Source organism: Neofelis nebulosa, chromosome 8 (genome assembly GCF_028018385.1).
Source record: "Neofelis nebulosa isolate mNeoNeb1 chromosome 8, mNeoNeb1.pri, whole genome shotgun sequence".
Classification (NCBI taxonomy): Eukaryota; Metazoa; Chordata; class Mammalia; order Carnivora; family Felidae; genus Neofelis; species Neofelis nebulosa.
Window position 1 is genome coordinate 137884268 of NC_080789.1, and position 27545 is coordinate 137911812.

The following is a 27545-nucleotide window of genomic DNA, read 5'->3' on the forward strand; positions in this document are numbered from 1 at the left end:
CAAGACACAGGGCGGGAAGTAAGGTAACACGAGTGATTTCTGAGCTGCTTAAAATACCTCGGGTCCTCTTTCATTGAGAAAAAGGAGGCAGGACAAAAAGGAAAACAAAGCAAGTTGCCACCGGCCGAGGTAGGCGCAGCCGCACGAGCACTCGGGGCCGAGGCCTGCACGACGCTCGGCCCGCGGTGCGTAGCCAGCCGCTGGCAGGGCGGGAGTGCGGGGCCCCCGGCCGGCTCCGGCGCACGTGGCCGACTCAGGCTCAAAGTCCAAGGGCGGCGGGAGGTCTCGGGGCCCTGGGCGCGCCTCGGCTCCCACACCACTGCGGGAGCAACGAACCGGACCGCCGCTCTCCGACCGCCGGCACGCTCCCAGCCGTACGACCTCAAGGGCCCAGGTGCGGGGACCCCCTCCGCCCCCTCCGCCCCCAACCACGGTGGCAGCGGGCCGGGTGGAAGACCGGAACCGCTAAAGGCACAGCCCGCCCTCTTCTCGCGAGACGTGAGAGAGGAAGAAAGTTGGTCGGGCGACGGAATGCAGCCAATGAGAGGGCGGGAAGGCTGTGATCGACGGCCCTCCGAGCGCCTTCCCTAAGCCCCGCCCCGGCTGCGGAGGCCCCAGTCGCCGCCCGCCTTCCCCTCCCTTCCCGGTCTTCCCTCCCCTCCCTGCCCCGCTCTTCTCTTCCCGTCTGAGGTGGCGGCCGGCGTCCCTCCTCTCCAGCTCCGTTTCGCCTCTAGCCCTGGCTTCCCGTTTTTGTCGGGCCCCGAGACCGGTCTGAGCGCTCCCCCTGTCGCTTCAGGGTGGTCGAGTAGCCCCGGGCCCCTCGAGTCCCTGCGCTTTCTCCCTTCCTGGGCTTCGGCGCTCGTCCTCCCCCGCCATGAATGAGGAGTACGACGTGATCGTGCTGGGCACCGGCCTGACGGTGAGTTCTGGGCGGCGGGCCCCGCGCCCCCTCTCCCCACCCCTCCCTGCCGCCCGCGCCGCCGCACGAGGCCCGGGCCCACCCCGCCCGGCCGCGCCGCCTTCTGCCCGGGCCGGCCTCCTAGCGGGGCCTGCGTCTCGCACGCTGTCCTTGTGCACACGGTCTTTGGTCGTCGTTGGGGGCCTTGCTCTGCAGGGCTTTGGGGCGGGTGGCGACGGGTGCGTCCCCACGAGTCCGGGCCTGCGGCAGTGCCCAGCTGCTCGGGCTCGCGGCCCTAAACATGAATCGAGAGGCCGGAGATGGAAAACCCGGTCCAGCTGGAAAAGGACAGTTTTTCCGCTTTGCTCGGCGGGGGGGGGGGGGGGGGGGGGGGGGAAGCCCGATTGGGGAATGGGTACTCGTCCACCTCCTTTATGGGTTGCTGGCCTCTCCCGATTGGAAACGGAAAAGCACCAGGCAGAGTGGGGGAGGGCGGAGGCCACTCTTGCGTTTCCTACTTAGACTTCAGCCACTACTACTCATCCGTCTTTGCCTGCCAGAGCTAGGCAGAAGATTTTGTGACAGGTCCTTGGCCAGTCGCTGTTTTGTGCTGGATACAGTTCGGTTAACTTAGGTTTGGGGAGAAAAATTAGCCTTTTATCTCCCGCCCATTTCAAATGAGAGGCATTATGCCTTCCTTCTCACCACCCTCCCAGCTCACTTTTTGAGCATCTGTAGAGTTGGAAATGAGTTTGCTCAAAACTTGTCTATCGAATGCTTTCTCAGCTGACCTTTGGCACCTTTTCCTTTTGTTCGGTCTGTTCCCTGCCTCCATTGTCTCTTCTCGGGGCTTTCCCCTAAGAGATGGATTGATGGCTATAGAGGCCAAGTTCTCTACTACTGGCCGGTCGAGACCCACGTGTGACTGGCCGAGAAGCAGCACCAAATAGCTGAGACCACTGACCTAGGAAACTACTGGGTTGTTTTGAACGGTTGAATTTCTTTCCAGGTGGTGAGTTGGCCAACTGTAGGGTGCCTAAACGAACAGGCCCACCTGCTGTTAATGTTTCTTCAATTAATGTTTTTAAAGTGTCCAAGCTGTGCGGCTGTTTTTCTTCAGTGAATGTTTTTAAAGCATCTGATTGGGATTCCAAGCTGAGCTCTGTGGTCTGTGGAGGATTTTGCCCATGGGGATGGGGACCGTTGCTGCCGGCATGTTGTAAGAGCCTGTTCTGTTTTCCTGCGGTTATTGCTGGTCTTTCAGATTTGCTCTTGATTAGGTCCGTTGGACGTGGACGAACGAGTGCAAATCCATCTTGCAGGTTTCTACATGCCTGGTTTGGAAGCGGCAGTTTGTGTCAGAGATAGCACAGTCGTACTGGATACCGACCCAGTGGAGATGATGCATTTTATTTAAGTATTCATTTGGGTTGGGGCGCCTGGGTGGCTCAGTCGGTTGAGCGGCCGACTTGGGCTCAGGTCAAGATCTCGCAGTTTGTGAGTACGAGCCCCGCATCGGGCTCTGTGCTGACAGTTCGGAGCCTGGAGCCTGCTTCGGATTCTGTGTCTCCCTCTCTCTCTCTCTCAAAAATAAATAAACATTAAAAAAATTTAAACATTCATTTGGGTCGATTGTGATCTTTTTGGTGAGTGGTAGATTCATGCCTAACTAGAAATCAGACCAATTTCTGCCCTCACTTTACAGCTGTGATAGCTTTAATCCCTGTGAGCCTTCTTACATTGTTTTCTCAGATGTTCTTTGAGAATTCTCTCCGTTCAGAGCATCCACGCTCATTGATGGGAGCGGTGGTGGCAGGATGATTTGACCATGGTAAATCTTGTACCCTTTTTTCTAGTGACACCAGGACTGCTCAAAGTGAGATGAGACCACCAAAGTTAAAAACCCTGAAATCACGCTTGGCCAAGTATTTGGAGTGAACATACCACTTAATTTTCTTAATTTTTGGCTTCTAAATATTTAGTACCTGAGGCTTAAGAACCTGCAAACAGGCATACACAATCAACTGTGGGTACTACATATCGCAGGAGGGCAGGAGGGCAGTGTGTCTAGTACTTTTAGTGCTGTGAACTTGTTACTTTTAAAGAAAGTGTGGGAGTTTGTTGCCTAGTGTTGGCACTGTTTTGTGTCAGTTGTTCCTTCTAAAATGAAGGTCATAGTGATCCACAGATGTTGCTGGTAACTTTAATAAATAAGACACAAAATGTATACCTTAGAACAAAATCATTCTGTGTCTAGGAGAAAGGGAATATTCCATATAATTGAATTTTCTGAGGAATTGAGGATTGATTCTCCCTTTAAAGAAAGAACCACAACTTTCTGATAAAAGCTGCTCCAAATGACATCACAACTTGTTTACCAAACTAAGGAACATAATTTACTTGATAACTAAGATTTCACGCCCTGAGGATTAAGCACTGTGTCATGCCGTGACACGATGAAGCCGCTGAGACACCTGGTAAGCTCTGGCCCTCACTAACTAGTGCAGACTGCTTGCCTTTGTGAGTGAGTGAGCGCTTCAGTCTGCTTTTCATTTTCTTCCTCCTCCCTTACTTTGCTGTTAAGGTGACCTTTACTTTCCTTTGATGGCAGCGTGTGTAGACCTCATCTGACCACCTAAGATGCTGCTTCTAATTGACTTTGGGTTTGGCAGTGAATTCTTGAATTTTCTTAAAAATAGTGTATAAAAGGGTAACTAGTTCCACAGCTGTTGGTGCCTCGAGGAGGTATTTATGTTGTTTTGTTCTACATAATAATTCTGGTAGAGGGTCATGAATAGAAACGTACTCTAGTGATACTTAACCAGTATTCTCAGTATTCTATATTTAGAAATTATTTTACATCCCAGATGTGATTTCTCCTTTTTTCTTTATTAAAATTTTGTGATTTAAAAGAGGAGTTTTTATATCTGATTTAAACATCTTAAATTGCTTCTCAGATTTGCTCTTTGAAAATCCTTGCCATTGCTCTGTTAGAGTTTTGTTCACAAAGGACTTTCTATTCACTGCAGTAGCAATCATTGGGCCAATATGTACAAATGTCTTATTTTTGGAAGGTATAGATGTTTTGCAGTCTGTATTTTAAATCCGTTTCAAGCATACTGGCCCAATAGAACAGAAATAAAATCAGATGCATTTCAGCGTCTAGAGGTAGCAGTGAGATACTTGGTTTGAAAAACCACTAGGTAAATATTTTGGCTCACATAGATGATAATCGACATTTACCTCTATCTTCTTTCTCCTTGTACCTGATTAAAGACTCTTTTTTTTTTTTTTAAAGATTTTTTTTAATGTTTATTTATTTTTGGAAGAGAGAGAGACAGAGCATAAGCGGGGGAGGGGCAGAGAGAGAGAGAGAGAGAGGGAGACCCAGAATCCAATGCAGGCTCCAGGCTCCGAGCTGTCAGCACAGAGCCCAATGCAGGGCTCAAACCCACGAACTGTGAGGTCATGACCTGAGCTGAAGTCGGAGGCTTACCTGACTGAGCCACCCAGGCGCCCCCGAAGACTCTTAATGGAGTAATGTCTTCCCCAATTTCAGTTATTTAAACTGTGACTGTTGTGATCAGTTACAGGCAATAAAGAGGTAAACGCACTTTCTATAAACAAATAGCTTCTCACAGAGGACGGTAACTGTAGGAGTTGATATGAGAAAGTACTAAGAGCTGTAATAGAGCTACACGTGGGAATTCAGACAGGGGAATCAGGAAAACCTTCATAAAGAAGGAAGTATGTAAGCTGACTTTTTAAAATATTGGTAGGCTTTGAGCAGGAGGAATGATTTTCTAGGCAGAGTGAGCAGGATAGGTTGGTAGTAAGAACAGGATGTATGGAAGGAATGGGAAGTTTATTTTGCCTCAGACAGAATGGGAAGTTTATGAAGAGGCAGATTGGGAAATAAGGTTGGAAAGAAGGCCTGTTGGTAAAAAGGTTGAATGTACTAGGCTAAGAAATTTGAACTTTATCTTTTTAAGCAGTGGGAGAGGATTTTGAGCAGGAAACATATAATTAGAGCCAATTTCAAGAAAAATTATCTTCTGACAGCATTTAATGAGATGCATTTAAGGGACATTTAAAGGAACATTCTGCTGAAAACAGTGTTTTTTTTGTTATTGCTGTAAAGCATATATCATTGAGATTAGTGGATTCAGAAATGTTCAAGTTAACATTTTCTTCATATTTCTAGGTAAGTGGGTTTCAAGAGGGACTTTTCTTTAGTATCGGTTTGTAGGTACCTGTTTTCCTAATCATTTTTGTGTGCGTTTACTTTCTGTTTGGTGTTTTTTGCTGTAGTTTTGTTTTTCCTGTAACAACTGTAACAAGCGATGCCTTTAAAGGTGGTTATTATCAGCTCTTTGGACTTTAGTGAATCTTCAAATTATTGAGCCCTTCATTTTAGGCCTCCACCTTTAGTGCTTGCTTTAGAGCCTTCGTCCAGTGAGTGGATCATGCTTATTTGCAGGGGAGCATGAGAAGTTATATATAGAAGACATGCAACATGCAGATTTGCTTGCTGTATTTTTGCTTCCAAAAGTTGAACTCTGAAGTCTGCCTTTGTTGGCTAGAAATAGGACTATTTAGTCTCCCTCTCTCCGTGCCCTAACCTGTTTTTGAGATAGTAAGTTTTATTTTAGTTTCATGTATTATGTTGAGCCGTATATGTTAGTGCTGCTTTGGATTTTGTGTTTTGAACAAGTGAGTTGCTTTTGGTAATACTAGGGTTGGAAAATGTCTTCAGTTCTGTTTATCAAGACATCGTTAAGAAACTGAAAAGGCAAGCCACAGAATGGAAGAAGATGTTTGCAATATATATAACTAATAAAGCACTTTTATCCAGAATATGAAAGGAACTTTTATAGAAAAAGGGCAAATAATTTGAGTAGGTACTTATCAAAAGAAGATACTGATTATCAGTTAAACTATAAAAGAGTGCCCAACCTCATTAGTTGTCAGGAAATGCAAATTAAACCACATCCTAAGTAGAAGGGCTAAAATTAAAAAGACACAAGTGTGTTGGGCAAGGATTTGAAACAACAGCAACTTTCACACACTGCTGATAAAAGTGTACGTTAGTACAATCACTTTGGAAAGCTATTTGGGAGTATCTCCTGAAGTTGAACACAATTGTGCTTTCCCTGATATGTATCCAACAAATACATAATAAAAACACGTTGAGAATATTTGTAATGGTCAAAAACTGGAACCGTCCAGATGCCCATCAACTAAAGTCTCTACAGCTCTGTTACCCAAACCGTGGTCCTTGGACCAACTGCTTCTGCAACACCTGAGGGCTTGCTGGAAGTGCAGAAGGCTAGGCCTCACGCTGGATATGCCGAAGCAACACCTGCAGGCCAGCGGGATCCTCGGTTTTGTTTTGTTGAAGTAGGCTCTAAGCCCGGCGTGGGGCTCGAACTCGGTGACCCCGTGACCTAGAGTTCATGCTCTACCAGCCAGGCACCCCTGCCTAGCGTGATCCCCAGTTGATTCTCACCTTTGTTAGAGTTTGGAGCGGCGGTGCTTTCATAACCATTCTTGAAACTGGTCCTGGACCAGCCTCATTAGTGGTCTCTCAGCCTGGTGAGAAAGGCACGCTCCCAGCCTGGTGAGAAAGCCCCAACCCAGTTCTGGGGATGGAAGCCCCACAATCTGTTTTAACAAGCCCTCCAAGTGATGTGGATGCAAAGTGAAGTCTGAGAACCTGCTTAGAATTGACGTTTCTCAGCCCTTCGCGGGTGAGGCTACATGGGAAGCACACGCTGAGATCCATCCACTGCTTGCAGGGTTAGACCTTCTGTAAAGGTCCAGATGGTGAATCTTTTAGGTTATGCCGGCTATGCAGTCTCTGTCACAACCATGGTTCTACTGTGGGACCGTGAAACCAGCCGTGGACACTAACTATGTAAATGAATCGGAATGGGTGTTTCCCAGTAAATCTTTATGAAAATCGTGTGCAGGCTGGACTTGACTCTTGCACCTTGGGGACTCTGCTCTGTGGCAGTGAGAATAAGTGAATTTCAAGAACACACAAAACATGGGTGAATCTTGTAAACATAATGTTGGATAAAAGGTGTATATACAAAAAAAAAAAAGGTATACTGCATGATTCCGTTTATTCTGAGTTTAAAAACCAGCAGAACAAATCTTTGCTCTTAGAAATCATGAGAAGGGGTGGGGGGTGTGGTTGTGACCAGAACAGGGCCTGAAGTAGCCTTCTGGAGGGAGCACTCATAGTGTTTTGGTTCTTGATCTAAATAAGAAATGATACACCCTCGTAAAGTGAAATTTGAACCTGATGAGAACTTAAAACCTTTCAAAAGTACTAAAATGAATAGATATATTATGGAATAAAATTTGAAATACTTAAGAATTTTTAAAATAAGGTATCAGAGTCAGACTTCTAGGGGAGTGAGATTGTTCTCTGCTATGTAGGGTCTTTGGGGTAATTTTGAAAAGCCCTAGGATTTGTGATGATGCATGGAATTTCCTTTTTCTTTTTAAAAGATAAAGCCCTGGTCACCAAAACCATGCTACAGGTTTTGAGTGAATGTGTATCCCATCTCTGGGTTTCTTCTCATTAATTCATTAATCATATTCTTCTTTATTTTTTTCCTTTTCCCCCTCCATCTTGATATGGTGTATCTTAGTATATTCATGTTTCATTTACCTTTTTCCCTTTTTCTTGAGAGTAGTCGTTTATAATTCTCTATTTGTTGCCACTTACTAGTGCTTATTCTGGATGCTTCCTTTAGGGCTCTGGTTCTCAAACTCTTTGACTTTGGGATCTTTTTACACTGAAAAATTGAGGACCCTGAAGAGTTTTGTTTATAGTGGTTATGTTTATCAATATTTATCATTAGAAATCAACACTGAGAAGTTTAAAAAATTTGTATTAATTCACTTAAAGATAGTAATGATAAACCCATTACGTGTTAACATGAATAAGTTTTATGAAGTATAACTATCTTCCAAAACAAAAACATTGTGAGAAGAGTATTATTGTTTTACATTTTCTGCACCTCTCTTTAATGTGCAGAATGTCTAGTTTTAATGTCTGGCTTGAAAGCTGAATTTTCACCTGCTTTGGTGTTCAGACTTTTGTCAGATACCAGCTGAAGTATCTGAAGAAAATCAAGCCTCATAACAGATGTGCGGTGGGAACAGGGACGAGTATTCTAATAGCCTTCCACATGGTTGTGGATATTCTTTGATTTATACCAAAATATTAGTGGCAGGTGTTTTGTTTGTTTTTTTTTTTTTTTTAAATATCTGTTGTAGTATGAAATCTGAAACCACATGTGACATATATCTAGGTCTGAGTAATAGTTTATTGGTCAGTTGTTCTTTCAAATAAAAATGATGATCCATGAGGGGTGCCCGTGTGGCTCAGTCTGTTAAGCATCCAGCTCTTGATCTCCGCTCAGGTCATGACCTCACGGTTCGTGAGATTGAGCCCCGTGTTGGGCTCTGCACTGATGGTCTGGAGCCTGCTTGGGATTCTCTCTTGTCTCTCTCTGCCTCTCCCCAACTTGTACGGGCACTCTCTCAAAATAAATTAAAAAGATGACCCATGAACAAAGAAGTGGTTAGTTCAGCATACACATCAGTTGCACAAATGGTTTTCCTTGAGCCAGAGTTACCTTATGTGGACTTCCCATTTTGTCACACAGTATTTTTTTTTTTTTTTTCCAACATTTTTTTTAATATATTTTTGGGACAGAGAGAGACAGAGCATGAACGGGGGAGGGGCAGAGAGAGAGGGAGACACAGAATCGGAAACAGGCTCCAGGCTCCGAGCCATCAGCCCAGAGCCTGACGCGGGGCTCGAACTCACGGACCGCGAGATCGTGACCTGGCTGAAGTCGGACGCTTAACCGACTGCGCCACCCAGGCGCCCCATTGTCACACAGTATTAAAATAAAATGGTGGGCATTCAAGGGTGTATATTTAACAGGTAATTTTTTTTTTCCAACAAAGGTGATTTTAATGCTTCATCAAGGGCATGTTTGAGTAAGCCAGCCTTTTTTTAAAACTGAGTACCTGGTGGTGGCGAATATAATGAGTAGTGCAGAGTGGGGCTACTGTCCTAATTCGTTCTGTCTGCCGTTGGTCTTGGACCATTGGTGCTAATGCTAGCGCAGTGGACGAATAGTGAATAATGTCTTAGTGTTATGAAAATGGTTCTAACCTTGAGGCCCACGGGGGTCCACAGACCACTCTTGGAACCCTGGGCACTTTGGGCTTTGTCCTTAAGTCATATATTGTACATACTAAGTATTAATTACTAAAAGAATGTTTAATGAGGGGCTTTACAAAAAAAAGTAATGTTCAAAACGTGCTGTAATGCTTTACTTCTTTTGAAGATACTTATGCTTTTCCTGTAGGAATGCATCCTGTCAGGTATAATGTCAGTGAACGGAAAGAAAGTTCTTCACATGGATAGAAACCCGTATTATGGAGGAGAAAGTGCATCTATAACACCTCTGGAAGATGTAAGTATTAAGTTACTTGTGCCTTTCATTCTTCGAATCTTTGACTTGTGAATCTCAATTTCACTTCTTATAGATAGGTTTAATTTTGTTTTATTAAATAGGTTATCTGTAACCTGTTTTTTCAAAAGGGGCTGCTAGTTTAGGGCTTGTAGAAATTTAAGTTGTGACCTTTCCTGCCACCTTGGAACAGTTACCCGTTATCTCTTGAAGCTAAAGGTATAGACTCCTGACGGATATCTGATATATGCCCAGCACAGTGCCCGTGTTTTCCACTTGGTTTTGTGTATTCTCCTGGTTACTTGAAGAGGTGTTTTTATCCTCAGTTTTCAGGTGACAAAATAGTCTGTGTTGTTAACAACCCCAGAGAAGGGCTGGGAACCTAGGTTATATGAGTCCAAAGGTGTAGTTCCTTTTGCTCTACTGCCCTGCTTCCTACTTTTCTAGAGCATGGGCACAGGAAGCATTTCCAAAGTGTGTTTTACTAAAAAAAAAAAATCGTGAGAGCAGATGCCTCAAGGGTGAGGAAAGGCAGAGTGATGTAGTGTGGAGGTGCCCACAAGGGCCCCTGATCACCGTGTAGTGTTTTATTTCTTAATCTGAGTGTTTTAAAAATGGATATTCATTTCATTATTGTTTTTTAATTTGTACCTATGTGTTTTAATCAACTCTTCTATTTTTGCTTCTTCTCATGATAAAACAAATAATATTTAAATATTTAAAGCACACACAAAAAGTGTTTTACTGACTTTTTCTCTGTGAGGTTTGTTCAACATCCACACGCATGGATATGAGCTGTACTGTATTTTATAGGAGATCTATAGACCTCACCAATTACTTTAAATAATGACTGATAAAATAGACTTCATATTTTTATCAAAAATTTTTTCTGTATTCAGGCCTACAGAAAAGTTGAAAGAATAATAACAATGGATCAACCTTCCATCTGGATTTAGCGGCTGACATTTTTCAATATTTGCTTTGTCTTTTTTTGTTACTGGGTTGAGTCCTTAGAAGTAATAGACATCATGATACTTGACCTGAATCTTTCAGCATTCACTGGCTAAGAATAACATTCTCCTATGTAATCATGGTATCATTCGTTATCATGTTTAAGAAAAATTAACCGTAATATCCAGATCATACTCAAATTGCCCACTGATGCTAAGAATGTCTTATATTGTGTATGGTGGTGGTTTTTGTTTGTTTTGTTTTTTTAAATGTTTATTTTTGAGAGAGAGCACGTGTGTGCGAATGAGTCGGGGAGAGGCAGAGAGAGGGAGACCGAGAATTCGAAGCAAGCTCTGCACTGTGTGTGCAGAGCCCGACTCGGGGCTCAAACTCAAGAACCATGAGACCGTGACCTGAGCCGAAGTCGGACTCTTAACTGACTGAGCCACCCAGGCATCCCCCCGCCCCTCTTTTTTTTGAACCAGTTTAAATATTGCCTTTGGTGTGGTTTCTCTTTATTCTCTTAATCTACAAAAATCTCCTCACTTGTTTTTCCCTTTTGAAAAGTTCAAGCTAGTTTATAATAAGAAAGCATTGCTGTGTACCTCATATTGCATCATATCAGAGGCACATAATGTCTAGATTTCCCCACTGTTCATGATGCTAAGTTTGACCCTAGTTAAGGTGATGACCACCACATCTCTCCATTGAGAATAATCTGTAGAGTGATACGTTGGCACCATTCCTTCTACACTTAGTACGTTTATTAATCTTCAGTAAGATGAGCAAGCTGCCTTTTTTCTCCCCTGGTGAATATACTCAAGGACTTGGGGATTTTTATGAGTAAACGTATACCAACTTTGTCTATTCACTTCCACATTAACAATAAAATCCATGAGTTCAAATGAATATTCCCAAATTTTAGACTGAAAGCTTCTTTCTTTCTTTCTTTCTTTCTTTCTTTCTTTCTTTCTTTCTTTCTTTCTTTCTTCCTTCCTTCCTTCCTTCCTTCCTTCCTTCCTTCCTTCCTTTCTTTCTTTCTTTCTTTCTTTATGTTTATTTTTGAGAGAGAGAGAGTGCGAACAGGGGAGGGGCAGAGAGAGAGGGAGACACAGAATCCCAAGCAGGCTTCAGGCTCCGAGCTGTTTGCACAGAGCCCAATGCGGGGCTAGAACTCACGAACTGCGAGATCATGACCTAACCGGAAGTCGGATGCTTAATTGACTGAGCCACCCAGGCGCCCTTGAAAGCTGCTTTTTATCTAGAGCTCCTACTCAACTCACTTATATACATTATAAATTAACTGGAACTAACTTTGTCTTGTTTGATTTGAAGAATCCAGAATTTAGTTTTAACTCCTTACATCACTACAGAAGCAAAAGTAAGCCTTTTCGGGCGCCTGGGTGGCACCAGTTGAGCATCCGACTTCAGCTCAGGTCATGATCTCACAGTTTGTGGGTTTGAGCCCCACGTTAGCCCTCTCTCTGCCCCCCCCCCCCACTTGTGTGCGCGAATGCGTGCGCTCTCTCAAAAATAAACAGTAAAGAGAAAGTAAGCCTTTTGTTAGCTTTTTATTCAGGAGAGAATAAGTTTAAGTGATTTCTACAGGAGCACCTGGGTGACTCAGTCTCATGGTTTGTGAGTTCGAGCTCAGAGCCTGCTTCAGATCCTCTCTCTCTCTGCCCCTCCCCTGCTCGTGCATGCACTCTCTCAAAAATAAATAAACATTTAAAAAAAGATTTCTACAAATAAGGGGTATATCTACAGAGCTATGTGTCATTGACAAGTTGTTTTGTGTTATTACTTTCCTGCTAGTAAGAAATACTACCCCTGTAATACTTATTTTATCATTCCTTAGTTTAGTAATATATTTAATTTAGATGTGTATTGGAACTTCTCTAAAAATTTTATCTGATAAAAAATGACATGCCCTTGTTACATTGAATAGTTGCATAGCATAATGAAAATTTTATTACATTATGGGTAATTTTTGTCTTGGTTTTAGTTATACAAGAGATTTAAAATACCAGGAGCACCACCAGCGTCAATGGGGAGAGGAAGAGACTGGAATGTTGACTTAATTCCTAAGTTCCTTATGGCCAATGGTAAAGAATTCTAACTGAAATTTATGCCATTGAATCTGGTTTAAAAGTAGAAACTAACTCTTGACAGAGAGTATTATTCCAGGTATGTGAAAATAGATTTTGTTGAATGGCAACAGTTTGGTGAGTATAATATGGTCCATTAGAGGCATCTGGAGTCCATAAAAATGGAGGGGGAGGGTGACTCCTTTGTAGTTGGTTCTGGAGGCGCATACTTAGGATGTGGCACAGACTCTTCTTAAGGGGCTTTGGTGATGGTCTTAGATAACTGCGCCTTCAGAAACAGGGTTTTTTCTAGTTTGGAAGCTTTTAAAACTTTTTTCTCCACATATTTTCTCATTTTTAATTAGAAGGGCAAAATTGCTATGATATTAGTGCCTTTTTCTGAAATGACATCAAAAAACCAAGTTGTTGGTGTGAAGTCTACGGCCCATGTGTAAAAGTCTGAGCCACCCTTTCCCTTTTTTGGTGTTTTATTTATTTTTTTTGGTTTTGAATTTATATTCTACAGTTCTTTGCTTTCATTCTTTTTAAGTTCCCCCCCACCGCCCAAGTAATCTCTACTCCCAGCATGGGGCTTGAACCCACAACCCTAAGATCAAGAGTCACACATTCAGGAACCCCTGGGTGGCTGAGTCAGTTAAGCATCTGACTTGGGCTCATGTCATGATCTGGCAACTTGTGGGTTCGAGCCCCACGTGGGGCTCTGTGCTGACAGCTCAGAGCCTGGAGCCTGCTTCAGATTCTGTGTCTCCCTCTCTCTGCTGCTCCCCTGCTCACACTCTGTCTCTCAAAAATGAAAAAGTGTTTAAAAAAAAAAAAAGTCACTCTACTGACGGAGCCAGCCAGGTGCCCCTATAGTTTCTTTTAATGGAAAGATCTTTGAATTTTCTCTGAAATTTAAAGTTACCTTTTTGAAATTCTTTTGAAGTAAATTATAAGCACTTTTTAAATTACATAAGTAATGAAATCATTTTATTAAAATTAGAAAACACAGATAAGCAGAAAGGAAGTAAAATTTATATAACCAGAATCTCACCATCTAGAATTATGGTGAATATTTTGGTATATGACTTGCCAGGCTGTGTGTGTGTGTTGAACCTCACTGTACAGCCCTAGAAGTGTGGGGATCAAGGCAGTCACTTCTTAAGGCTTTGATTTTCTATTGCCCACTATGACTCTCACCAGACGACTGTGAGGCTGCACCTTTCCTAGTACCTTTATCAGTCCTAAATATTATTCATTTTAATTTTTGTCACTTTGTCATACCAAAAGGCAAAATAATGGATTTTTAAAAAGTATCTGAGAGTAAGATGATTTCTAGATGTTTATTGGCTTATGTATATATTTTTTAAAGTTTATTTTTGAAAGAGAGAGTGCACACATGCACGCACATCACGGGGCAGGGCAGAGAGAGAGAGGGAGAGAATATCCCAAGCAGGTTCCATGCTGTCAGTGTGGAGCCCGACATGGGGCTCAATCCCACAAATCATGAGATCGTGACCTGAGCCAAAATCAGGAGTCTGAAGCTTAACCTTAGACTGAGCTACCCAGGACCCCCGGCTTGCATAGTCTTTAGTGAATTGGCCAGCCTTGTGCTTTGTATATTTTTCTTTTGAGGTTTTAAAATATTTCCTTATTGATATGAAAGAGCTCTTATTATAAAGGCTATTGAATAAATACTCTTTTTTTTTTTTTTTTTTTTTTTTAATTTTTTTTTCAACGTTTTTTATTTATTTTTGGGACAGAGAGAGACAGAGCATGAACGGGGGAGGGGCAGAGAGAGAGGGAGACACAGAATCGGAAACAGGCTCCAGGCTCCGAGCCATCAGCCCAGAGCCTGACGCGGGGCTCGAACTCACGGACCGCGAGATCGTGACCTGGCTGAAGTCGGACGCTTAACCGACTGCGCCACCCAGGCGCCCCAAATAAATACTCTTTTAATGAATGTTGAAGATATCTCTTCTGGTTTGTGATTGGTTTTATATGTAATTGTGTTATAGTTTTCTTTCATACACAAGCTTTTAATTTTCATGTAGTTATATAGGTCGATCTTCTTTTTATTCTTTTTGATTTGGAAGGGTATGTTTAAAATTTTTCTCTTTACCTCAAGGTTAACAAATACTAATATTTGCTATCACTGGTTTTATAGTTTTATTTTTTCACTGTGTAAGTAAATTCACCTATTTTATAAGTTAATTTACCTGTTATCCTGTTTGAGATTAAGCCTCTGTACTTTTTTTATTATTCAGTAATCTCTACACCCAATGTGGGGCTCAAATTTGTGACCCTGAGATCAAAAGTCTCATGCTCTGCTAACTGAGCCAGCCAGGCGCCCTTTCTGTTATCCTGTTCGAGATCTAGAGATTGAGATTTATTTTTTTATTTTTATTAAAATTTTTTTTTAATGTTTATTTATTTATTTATTTATTTATTTATTTTTAACGTTTATTTATTTTTTTTTTTTTTTTTTTTTTTCAACGTTTTTTTATTTATTTTTGGGACAGAGAGAGACAGAGCATGAACGGGGGAGGGGCAGAGAGAGAGGGAGACACAGAATCGGAAACAGGCTCCAGGCTCCGAGCCATCAGCCCAGAGCCTGACGCGGGGCTCGAACTCACGGACCGCGAGATCGTGACCTGGCTGAAGTCGGACGCTTAACCGACTGCGCCACCCAGGCGCCCCCGTTTATTTATTTTTGAGACAGAGAGAGACAGAGCATGAACGGGGGAGGGTCAGAGAGAGGGAGACACAGAATCCGAAACAGGCTCCAGGCTCTGAGCTGTCAGCACAGAGCCCGACGCGGGGCTCGAACTCACAGACTGCAAGATCATGACCTGAGCTGAAGTTGGCCGCTTAACCGACTGAGCCACCCAGGCGCCCCTTTAATGTTTATTTTTGACAGAGATCATGAGCAGGGGAGGGGCAGAGAGAGAGAGAGGGAGACACAGAATCCAAAGCAGGCTCCAGGCTCCGAGCCGTCAGCACAGAGCCCGACGTAGGGCTCGAACTCACAGATGGTGAGATCATGACCTGAGCCGAAGTCGGACGCTCAACCGACTGAGCCACCCAGGTGCCCCAAGATTTATTTTTTTAAATGATTATTCAGGGGGCCCTGGGTCACTCAGTTGGTTAAGCATCCGACTTCGGCTCAAGTCATGATCTCACAGTCTGTGAGTTCGAGCCCTGCGTCAGGCTCTGTGCTGACGGCTCGGAGCCTGGAGCCTGCTTCGGATTCTGTATCTCCCTCTCTCTCTGCCCCTCCCCTGCTCATGCTCGCTTGCTCTCTCTCTCTCTCTCTCTCTCTCTCTCTCTCTCAAAAACAAATAAACATTTAAAAAAATCTTTAAAATGGTTATTTATTTGTCCTTCAATACCATTTATCTTTTCACTTTTATTTGAACTTTTATAATATATTACATTTTTATATATGGGTCTCTTTTTTTCCCCTCTAATTTGTGGGTTAATTAATATAACTGTACAATTTAATATTTGCTGCATAAAGCTGAAACTTTGTTTTTTGTTTTCAAAAAAAATTCTTTTGATTGTCCTGGTGTTTTTATCCTTTCGAATGAGCTTTAAAATAATTTGGTTTCTCAAAGAAGTTTGCTGTTTTTAGTATACCTAAATTTCTTTTGTTTATAGACAGATAATATTTCAAATTGTATGCCTGGTTTATTCTTTATCTGAAACTAATGTTCATCTTAATACAAATTGAATAATACAAACTGAATGGCACAAATTCTTGAAAAATTTTCCCTATTAGTTCCCTCTCTTTAAAACATAATAAGAATTTAAGGAAACTCGGACCTATTTGCAGTAGTACTCTAATTCTAAACTTCATATGTACCTCTAATAATTATTAATACAGATTTTACAAAAGCAAGTTGATAAAGTTATTAATCTTGAAGTTGTAACATTAAAAAAGATAGTTCTAAATATGCTAAGCAACAGGTATGCGTTCTGATTGTCCCATGTGGAATGTGGCATTGGAGACTTTTTTGGGCAGGAGTTATTGGACAGTGTTAAGAAAAAACTAGGAGGCCGTCAGTACAAGCCAACAATAAATGTACTTTTATTCCTGCTAGTTTTTGGAGGCAGTAAGATTTAAGTTACGGTTGGAATTGTGGGACTTTTCTAGGTCAGCTGGTGAAGATGCTGCTTTATACAGAGGTCACCCGCTATCTGGATTTCAAGGTGACTGAAGGGAGCTTTGTCTATAAGGGAGGAAAAATCTACAAGGTTCCTTCCACCGAAGCAGAAGCCCTGGCATCTAGTAAGTAATTTTATTTTATTTGCTCAGAATAATGAGATTTTACAGTGGAAGGGAATCTTAGAGATCAAATGTAACGTCCCCTGTTCTGACACCCATCCACTCACTCGTCCAGTCAGCAGTGTTTGCTGGATGTGCGTTAAGTGCCACACACTGTTCGGGGCAGTTGCTGGATCATCAGCGAAGAGGAGGTTCAAAAACCCTGCCTTTGGAAGCTCAGAGAGAGTTGAAGTGACTGTGCGTCGCATGGAGCTTGTGGCCTGTGTAGGTTCCCAGTGCTTGTTTCGTAGGAGTAGTTCGGAAGAGCTGGTGTTTTTCTGAGTGTTTCCTGTGCGCTGGGCTCTGTGCTAAACACTTCACGTTCCTTTTCTTATTTGGAAGAATCTTCTAGATGAGGGAACTCAGACCTGAGGTCAAGCAGGTAAGCAGCAGGATTAGGAAGGAAACTCTAGAGGAATCTAGAGCCTGTGAACTTAATCACAGTGCTAAGCTGACCACCTTCGCCTTACTGTCCAAACTGCTGAGAAAGAAAAGAACTTTGTTCTGGCGAAACTAATCTTCTAATTGGTGCCGTTGCCATCCTCTGAAATCTCTTTTTTTTAGGAATTTCTGGTGAGTATGGAGTAGATTGAATTCTTTGCCCAAAATTATTTCGTCTCTTGGCTCAGCGAAAGATAGATAACCTGTTAACATTTTCTATTCCTGCCTCTCTTAAATAGCAAACACTTTCCTAAGAAAGATATTCTGTCTTTGAAGTTGGGGCGCCTGGGTAGCTCAGTTGGTTAAGCGTCCGACTTCAGCTCAGGTCATGATCTCGCGGTTCTTGAGTTCAACCCCGTGTCGGGCACTGTGCTGACAGCTCAGAGCCTGGAGCCTGCTTCAGATTCTGTGTCTCCCTCTCTTTCTGCCTCTCCCCCACTCAACACACTCTCTCTCTCTTTCTCTCTCTCTCTCTCTCTCAAAAATAAACAAACATTAAAAACAAATAAAAATAAAGCTGAATTAGTGGCGTAATCATGGGTTAGAAATTATTCTAAATGACAGCTTTATCTAAATAACATGTTTTCATAGAAGTAAGAGTTCAGCAGTTTGAAGAGTATCTTAAAGTTTGTATTCTAAATTTTTATTCTCTCTTTGAGCTCTTACATATGTTAATTGCTTTAGTTACCTCCTTTATTGAACACAGATTGAAGGACTTACCTTCTGGCAGTTCTGTTTTTCTCTTTCTGATTTGATTTTTTCAAATATGTAAAAATTTATATGCCTCGAAAGTCAAAATTCAGAAGGTGTATTTTAGAGTCTTCTTCTGTTCTACTCCAGTCCTTCTACCTTGATGGTCATTTTTGTTTTTGGTTTTTCTTTTTTTTCTTTCTTTTAAAGTTTATTTATTGTGAGGGGGTAGGTGGATAGAGAGAGAGTGGCGAGAATCCCAAGCAGTATCTGTGCTGTCAGTGCAGAGTGCCATGTGAGGCTTGAACTATGTATGACCTCATGACCCGAGCTGAAACCAAGACTCAGATGCTCAGCTCACTGAGCCACCCAGATGCCCCATTCTTTTTTTTTTTTTTTTTTGAGAGAGAGAAGAGAGAGCGAATGTGAACATGAGTATGAGCATGGGACGGTCAGAGAGAGAGGGAGAGAGAATCCGTGCTGTCAGTGCAGAGTCCAACGAGGCCCTCGAACTCATGACCCTGAGATCACGACTTGAGCCGAAACCAGGAGTCAGCCGCTTAACTGACTGCGCCCCTCTGGTGCCCGTCTGGTTTATCGTTCTCCTGTTTCTTTTTCCAAAAATAAGCAAATATGTTTATGTATCTATTTTTGTGGTTAGATTTATTGAGGTATAATTTACGTACAGTAGAATATACCTGTTTTAGTATACAGTTCTATGAATTTTTACCAGATCTCTACCTTAACAGCAACTGGCTTTCTATTAATGAGTAGGATCTTGAAGTCAAAATGGCAGGCAGGAAAATACTCGGCAGGGGGGCCTGGGTGGCTCAGTCAGTTAAGTGTCCGACTTTGGCTCAGGTCATGATCTCATTGTTCCTGAGTTTGAGCCCTGCATCGGGCTCTCTGTCACCACAGAACCTGCCTCAGATCCTCTGTCTGCCCCCTGCCCCTCCCCCGCCAGTGCCCGCTTGCTCTCTCTCAAAAATAGACGTTTAAGAAGAAAATTCTGGGCACAATGAACGGGATGAGGAAAGTTGTAGAAGTGGGGAAGTTCAGTAGAAAGATGAAAAAGAACAATTTATCATTTTAATAGCTAACATGTTTGGACATTATATACAGGCATGCACGTCCCAAGTACCTCAGAGGTGTTGTCTAACTTTCTGTAGCCGTTTGCTGTCACTCTGTGAGATGTGGGTGCCATTGTCTTTATTTTACAGATGGGAAAACTATCTTTTACAGGTACACAGGTGTGAAAGAAAAGCTCGAAGTAGAGCTCATGACTGATGGAACTGGTGTGAGGCCAGATTTGTCTGACTCTATCTAGGACCCTGCACTCTCAACGTATATTCTGTATAGTATAAAAATACAGATTTTTAAAAGATATTTTAACAAGTATCATATACTCTGTAGTCCTTTTTTTTTTTTTTTTTAACGCTAAACATTGCTAGTTTCCATCCCAGTTTTTTCTCATATAATATGCCACTCTTCGCCACTTTTCTTTGGAAATTCTGATTTGTCAAGATTAGCCTGTGTGTAATTGTGTGGCAGCCAGACTAGACAAAGTACTCCAGGTGTCGTCTGCTCGCTCAGTGTCCCTGAGACTGTTTCTTTTCTAGAGTGTGTTACTGTTAATGTCACCTGAGTTTACGTTGGCTTTTTAGGAGCCGTGTACACTGTTCTTGTGGCAGTTGATGATACCAAGTAAAACCTTAAGGTTCCAGTAAATACCTGTTGATTGGTCAAGCATTATGTTAATCAAACAGTGACATGACAGGTGTATCTTTGATTTCTGAAGTAATGTTGAACATACGTATTCAGAAATGTTTGGAGAAGTTTTCATGAACGGCTTTGAAATGTGTCTGGCAAAGTCTTCTGTCTCCACTTAAATCTTTATTTTCACTCTTAACTGCAGCGAGCCATCTATTTATGTAGAGTACCTTCTTTTTCTTTGTTTTTTTTTTTTTTTTTTTTTTTAATTTATCTTTAAAAATTTTTTAGAGAGGGACGGGGAGAGAGAGAACCTCACGCGGGCTCTGCCGCAGCGTGGAGCCTGACGCGGGGCTCCATCCCAGGACCCTGGGATCACGCCCTGAGCCGAAATCGAGTTGGACCCTTGATGGGCTGGGCCACCCAGGCGCCCCTCTATAGAGCACCTTTACCATTGCAGCGCTGAGGGGCTCTCAGGGCCGTGGCTGTCTGCAGGGGACGTGTCTGCTGTGGGACCCAGCTAGGGGTGTGAAGTGAGGATTCTCTGTGGTGTCCTCTACTTTAGGAGTGTTGTTTCGACGCGAATTCTACTCTCTGTCAAAAATTCTATTGAAGAATTCAGATTCTTTTTTAATGGAAGTATAGTTGTCACACATCGTTGTCGTAGGCGCGCAGCATAGTGATTCAGCAGGTCTGTGCTGCGCCCACCGCAAGTGCAGCCACCGCCTGTCACCGCACGGTGCTCGTACAGCACCAGTGACTCTTCCCTGGGTCGTGTCTTTCATCGCTGTGACATGTACGTTCCACAGCCGCAAGACTGTACCTCCCAGTCGCTTTCACACACTTGGCCCAGCCTCCCATCCCCTCCACCCCTGACAGCCATCAGTCTTCTGTATTTGTGTGTCCATTTCTGCTTTTTTGTCAGTTTATATATTTTGTTTTTTATATTCCACATATGAGGGAGATCATCTGGTATTTGTCTTTCTCTGACTTCACGTAGCATCAGACTCTCTAGGTCCGTCCATGTTGTTGTAAATGGCAAGCAAGATCTCATTGCAGTTTTGATCTGCGTGTCCCTGATGATTACTGACGTTGGGCATCTTTTCTTGTGTTTGTTTGCCATCTGTAGGTCCTTTATGGGAAAAGATCTATTCAGGTCTTGTGCCCATTTTTTATCAGAAGTTTGTTTTTTTTTGTGTTTTTTTTTTTGGATTTTTTGGTGTTGAGTTGTGTAAGTTCTTTATGTATTTTGGGTATTAGCCCCTTATCAGGTATATCATTTGCAAATATTTTCTCCCATTCAGTAGGTTGCCTTTTTGTTTCATTGATGGTTTCTTTCGCTGGGCAAAAGCTTTTTTATTTTGGTGAAGTCCAACATGTAGAAAACTGTTGCTATGGCTAATGTCAGTAATGAAATTACTGCCTATGTTTTCTTCTAGGAGTTTTATGGATTCCTGTCTCATGTTTAGATCTTTAATCCATTTTGAGTTTATGTTTGTGCGTGGTGTAAGAAACTGGTCCAGGTTCATTCTTCTGCGTGTTGCCGTCCCGTTTTCCCAACACCATTTGTTGAAGAGACTAGACTGTCTTCCCCCCGCTGGATATTCTTGCATCTGTTGACATAGATTAGTTCTTCATAAAGGTGTGGCTTTATTTCTGTGCTCACTGTCCTGTTCCACTGATCTCTTTTTCTCTTTTTGTGCCAGTACTATACTGTTTGATTATTAGAGTTTTGTTGTAAATCTTGAAATCTAGCTTTGTCTGTCTTAAGATTGCTTTGGCTATTCAGGGTCTTTTGTAGTTTTGTACAGATTTTAGTATTATGCTAGTTCTGTGAAAAATGCTGCTGAATTTTTGATAAGGATTTCATTGAATTTGTAGATTGCTTTGGGTAGTATGGACACTTTAACAATATTCTTCTAATTCTCTGTGATCAAATTTTATACCTGTTAGCTAATTGCAAAGCTTGTATTTATTGTCTTAAAACTGTTCTGGATATTGTAGCTTTTTGTATTTTAAAAGTCTTGATATAAGTTTAATTTTTGGAAAGAAACCTCAGTGTGAAAGTGAAAGAAAGTAAAACAGTATTTACAGTCTTTGAAATGATATTCAAACGGTATTCTGGAAACTGAGTATTTTGGAAAAGGATTTTTTTCTAACCCGCTTACGTTATGGTTGAACATTTTTTCTTATATATTGTATATCCAGTACGTGAACAAGTTGACCTCTCTTACATTTGCTCTCATCGGACATTGTGTGGATTGAGTGGGGAGCACTTCTTAACGTGCCAAGTGCCCTTCTAGGTTTCGGGCAGGGAAGGTTCAACAGAAGGGGAAAATAAAAAATACTTTGTTATTGAGCTTACATTGGGAGACAGGCTATAAATAAATAAGGCAAGTGTACCCGTTGGTGGTAATGCTGTGCAGAAAGATGAAGGGAGGTGGGGGAGGACACAGTTTTAGTGTGATCAGGGAACGAAGGCATCGTCAGAGAAGCAGCTGCAAATTGGACTGTCTTATATTGGCTATCTTATTTTCACCCCTGACAACGAAACAGAAGTGTGGTGCTGATGTGGTCACAGGGTATTTCTTTTCAGCCTTAACTTTTACTGTATGTGCATTCTGTCCCATTTTTTAATTTTATGATTTTTAAAAATTTATTCATTCTTTGTAAGTAAGCTCCACACCCAACGTGGAGCTCAAATGTGCGGCCCTAAGATCAAGGGTTGCATGTTCTACTGACCGAGCCAGCCAGGTGCCCCTGTCCCATTAGTTTATTTTTTTATAAGTTTTATTTATTCATTTTAAGAGGGGGAAAGAGAGCAAGAGAGAGTGCCCAAGAGGGGGAGGGACAGAGAGAATCCTCAGAAGGCTCTGCACTGTCAGCGCAGAGCCTGATGTGGGGCTCAAACTCATGAACTGTGAGATCCTGACCTGAGCCGAAATCAAGAATCGGCTGCTTAACCGACTGAGCCACCCAGGCACCCCATAAGTACAATTTTAAAATGTTAAGTGTAGTCAGCTGTCATTAATAACCTCAAGACCATTTTAATTTTTAGTTTTGTTTGTTTTGATGATAGTCTTGGGGAAAATAATACTCAAAATATCAAAACAGTACACTGTTCAATGGGACTTTATCACTTTTATTATTTTTAAAAAAATTTTTAACGTTTATTTTTGAGAGAGTGCGCATGAGAGAGTGCCAGTGGGGGAGGGGCAGAGAGCGAGGGAGACCCAGAATCCGAAGCAGGCTCCAGGCTCCGGGCTGTCAGCACAGAGCCCGACGCGGGGCTTGAACTCACAAACTGCGAGATCATGACCTGAGCTGAAGGGAGACGCTTAATCTACTGAGCCACTCAGGTGCCCCTTATTTTTTATTTTTTTAAAGATTTTATTTTTAAGTAATTTCAGTAAACTGCCTTTGCAAAACATTTTAATTTTTTTTTTTAATGTTTATTTTTGAGAGAGAGAGACATCACAAGCAGGGGAGGGGCAGAGAGAGAGGGAGACACAGAATCCGAAGCAGGCTCCAGGCTCTGAGCTGTCAGCACAGAGCCCGACGTGGGGTTCGAAACCACAAACCGTGAGATCGTGACCTGAGCTGAAGTCAGATGCTTAACTGACTTGAGCCACCCAGGTGCCCTATGCAGAATGTTTAAATGTTTGATTTTAGCCCCTACCACAGACTCTGAATCTGTGTTTGGAATTTGTAGATCAGAGCCCAGTAGCTAGTCCTCAGGACATTTGCCATCATGTGACTTAAGAATCCATTTCTTGGGGGCACCTCGGAGGCTCAGTCGGATGAGTTCGAGCCCCACATCAGGTCTGCTGTCCGCTTAGAGCCTGCTCTGGATCCTATGGCCCCCTCTCTCTCTACCCCTACCCCGCTTGTATGCTCTCTGTCAAAACTAAATAAACGTTTAAAAAAAGAAAAAAAAAGAATCTATCTCTTACCAGGTTTCTGTGGTTTTCCAGAGTATTTACTGATCATAATGTTAAAATGTGCACTCTGAAACTAGTATTTACATTTTCTTGATACTTCCCCGTATTTAGTTTGTGGGAAAATACCCTGCTCCTGAGTGGTATTGAACAGGTCTTCTCCAGCCTCTTGATAAAGCATTCCACACCCAGTGTGGGGTTCGAACTCACAACCCCGAGATCAAGAGTCCCACGTTCTACTGACTGAGCCTACCAGGCGCCCGAGAGTTTATTGTTTTTTAAGGTAGCCATACATACAGTTTAGGAAAGGGGAAGAAGGCCTTGTCTTTCTAGAAGCTGTATACTCTAGAAGGAATACTGACTAGTAAGAGAGCTGAGGGTTTAGAAACTAGTAGTTTATACCTGTCTCCTCATCTTTATTTTAGTGTGAAAAGTGGCTGATTATCTAGGAGTTTATTGAAGTAAGTGATTGGCAGCATAATCATCTTTTCTGTGAAATTCTAGAGGGAATCGTAGCACACAGGATAAAGGAAGAACATTCAGAGTTTTAGGCAGTTGGCTGAGTAGAGGTCACAGTTGTCCAGAGGAGGACATTCGGGTGGATGCCCTGGTGAAGGATAGTTTTTCGGGGTCCTGTTCACCTTGTGCCTGATGAGAGACACGATTACGCATATTACCTACCTTTAGTTAAGTACTGGTTATAATTACTTGTAATTGTAAAATTGAAGACTGAATAACTGATCTGTTGTCATTATGTCGGTTTATTTTAAAGGGTAGTGGAGGTAGAAGCCATGTTGTCTGAGCCCCTGCGTCTTAAGTCTCTCATTGCATTAGCACAGCCTCAGATAATAACGTGGCACGTTTCAGCTTGCCTCTCACGCTCTCTTTTCCTCAGAGTCCTGGTGTCAGTGTTTGCTTTTTGACAAATTCTTTAGGCTTAATGGGACTGTTTGAAAAACGTCGCTTCAGAAAATTCCTAGTGTATGTTGCCAACTTTGACGAAAAAGATCCCAGGACTTTTGAGGGCATCGATCCTATGAAGACTGCGATGCGAGATGTGTACAAGAAATTTGACTTGGGACAAGATGTCATAGATTTTACGGGCCATGCCCTGGCACTTTACAGAACCGATGAGTAAGTTTTTTGCATTTTAGATTTGTATTTTTCTTGAAACTGTCGCTGAATTTCTCACTTCTCCAAAATGAAAATTCTAACAAAACAAAGATAACCGTGTTATATTATGAAAGCCTCTAGCTATAAATTAGTGGTATGGAAACTTTTCCGTAAAATAGGAAAGTAGGGAAATGAAATCACTTCAGAAAAAACACTTTGAGTATTCATTTTCTAATATTTCCTTATTTCTAGCTATTTAGATCAACCATGCTGTGAAACCATCAATAGGATTAAACTTTACAGTGAGTCTCTGGCAAGATACGGCAAAAGCCCGTACCTTTACCCTCTCTATGGCCTTGGAGAACTGCCCCAGGGATTTGCAAGGTGAGTGCCCGTCGCTGCCCTGATTGCCGACACCCCAGTGACTCCGGGTCCCCTCTTCAGCGGGGGTGCGTGACACGTGGTTGTGAGCGATGAGGTGAGAGGTCTGGGAGCCAGGAGATGCTTTCTATTTTTATTGTCAGAAGATTTACACATAATGAAACCGCCAGTCTACAGTTAAAAAATTAGTTTGCCGTCAGACCTGTGTAACCAACGCGACAATCAAGAGAAGAAAACCTTTTGTCCGGGAAGTCCCCCTGCCGCCGCCTCACGACGGCCATCACCCCCACGCCGTGCGCTCTGTCACCGTACCTGACTTGTGCCTGTTCTGGAAGTTCATATAAAGGGAGTAACAGAATATGCACTCGCTTGTGTCTGGCTTTTGCTTCATGATCTGTTTGAGGTTCATCTGTGTTGAGGCATGTATTTTAGTTCGTTTTCAAAATACTGAGTAGTTTTCCATTGTATGAAAAACACAGATATGGCACAATTTCCTGTGAGTGGGCGTCTGGGTTGTTTTCACTTTGGGGGGTATTCTGACCGAAACTACGATGGACTTCCGTGTAAAAGTTCCTGTGGACGTAGGGTATCGTTTCTCTTGGGTAAGTGTCCGGGAGCGGCACCGCCGGCTGACCTGGAAAGTGTACGTTTGACTCCAGGAGACGCGGCGTCTACACGCTCCGCAGCCCGTGCGACTTCTTGTCGCCCCGCTTCCTTGTCCGCACTTCGTGTCGTCAGGCTTCCCGGTTTTACTCACCCACGTATGTGTGAAATGCTGTCTCATTGGGGCTTTAATTTGCATTTCCTGAGAACTAGTGTTGATCCCCTGGCCATGTGTATACTTTTGTAGTGTTGGCGTCTTTTTGCATGTTTTTAAACGTTCGTTGGGTTGCCTCTCCTCTTGCTGATTTGTGGGAGATCTTGTATTCTGGCAGCGGGTCCGTATTATACGTGCTTCCTCCCAGTGAATGGCTTCTCTTCTGATAAGTGCAAATTTTAAATTTTGATAGTATATCCAGATATTTGGCTGTGTTTACTGCTTACTCGGTGCTATCTAAGAAAGCTTTGCCTGCCTCAGCACAAAGATAGGGTCTGATGTCTTCTTCTGGAAACTTTATGGTTTTAGCTTTATGTTTAAATTTCTCATTCATTGTAAAATAATGTCGGTGTGTGAGGTGAGGTATGGCTTGAAGTTCGTATCTTTCCACACTTTAGCTGTTCTGGCACCATTTGTTGAAAACACTTTCTTCTCCAGCTGTGTTGGTGCCTTCGTGGCAAATCGGTTGGTCATAGATACGTATCGGTTTTGTTCCATCGGTTTATGTTTCTTATGCTGTTGCTACAGCATCCTCATTAGTGTAGTTTTATGTGAAGTCTTGAAATCAAGTAATGGAAGTCAGCTCCAATTTTGTTCTTTTCCAAAATTGTTTTGGCTCTTCGGTAGGTCCTTTGCGTTTCTACATACATTTTTAGAACAGCTTGTCAATTTCTAGAAAAAAAAAATGCTGAGGTTTTCATCGCAGTTGAGTTTAAAGTATCTTAATGTGGAGTTTTGCAGTCCGTGAGTGTGCTCTCTCCGTGTATTAGGTTTTTTTGGAGCAGTGTTTGTAGCTTTCGTTGTAGAGATTGAGCACCTTTCTTGTTCAGTTATTCACAAATAGGTTATTTAGATGCTGCTGTTAATGAAATTATTTCCAGTTTATTTTACAGTTGTTTGCTGGTGGAATACCTGGGTGGCTCAGTCGGTTAAGCATATGACTCTCGATTTCTGCTCAGGTCATGGTCTCATGGTTTGTGAGTCTGAACCCCACGTCAGACTCTGCGTTGTCAGCACGGAGATGCTTGGGATTCTCTGTCTCCCTCTCTCTCAGCTTCTCCCCCACTGGCGTGCTCAGTCTCTCAAAATAAATAAATAAACATAAAAAAAAGTAAAGTTCTTTGCTGGTGACAGTGGACATCCTTGCTTTATTTATTACTAAATGTTTTCTATAGGGTTTTTATAGGTGGCTTTGTTAAAATTAATTCCTCTTTCTTGGCTTGCTGTTTTATTATGAATGGATATTGACATTGAGTTAATAATGCAGATTTTCTTTTTCTGCTGTTATTACGGTGAACTACAGATTTATTTTTTGGATATTAAACTAACCTTGCATTCCCAGGGGAAACAACACTTAATTCATGATGTATTTTTCTTTTAATTTATTGTTGGATTTAATTTGCAAGTGTGTGTATGTGTGTGTAAACACACATAGGAATTGAAAATGAGGCTACTCAAATGTCCCGTTTCTTATTTCATCAGTTGTGTTACAAGAAATTTGACCATTTCAAATGAATTCTTTAATTTTTTTAAAATTTATTTATTTTTGAGAAAAAGAGAGTGCATGAGCACAAGTGGGGGAGGGACAGAGAGACAGAGAGGGAGGGGGAGAATCCCAAGCAGGCTCTGTGCTGAGAGCGTGGGTGGTGACACGGGGCCAGAACTCACGAACTGTGAGATCCTGACCT

At 42.4% G+C, this 27545-nt stretch overlaps 1 protein-coding gene across 1 annotated transcript in view; it reads left to right on the top strand.

The window, feature by feature from the left end:
* The first annotated feature begins 673 nt into the window (after window positions 1-673).
* The window catches only part of GDI2 (GDP dissociation inhibitor 2), a 34431-nt gene continuing 7559 nt past the window's right edge, over window positions 674-27545 (top strand). The window contains exons 1-6 of the mRNA XM_058682001.1: window positions 674-919; window positions 9298-9405; window positions 12359-12458; window positions 16597-16731; window positions 24482-24680; window positions 24912-25043. Of these exons, the coding sequence (XP_058537984.1) occupies window positions 875-919; window positions 9298-9405; window positions 12359-12458; window positions 16597-16731; window positions 24482-24680; window positions 24912-25043 (719 nt within the window). The 5' untranslated portion in view covers window positions 674-874. The remainder of the gene's footprint in view (window positions 920-9297; window positions 9406-12358; window positions 12459-16596; window positions 16732-24481; window positions 24681-24911; window positions 25044-27545) is intronic.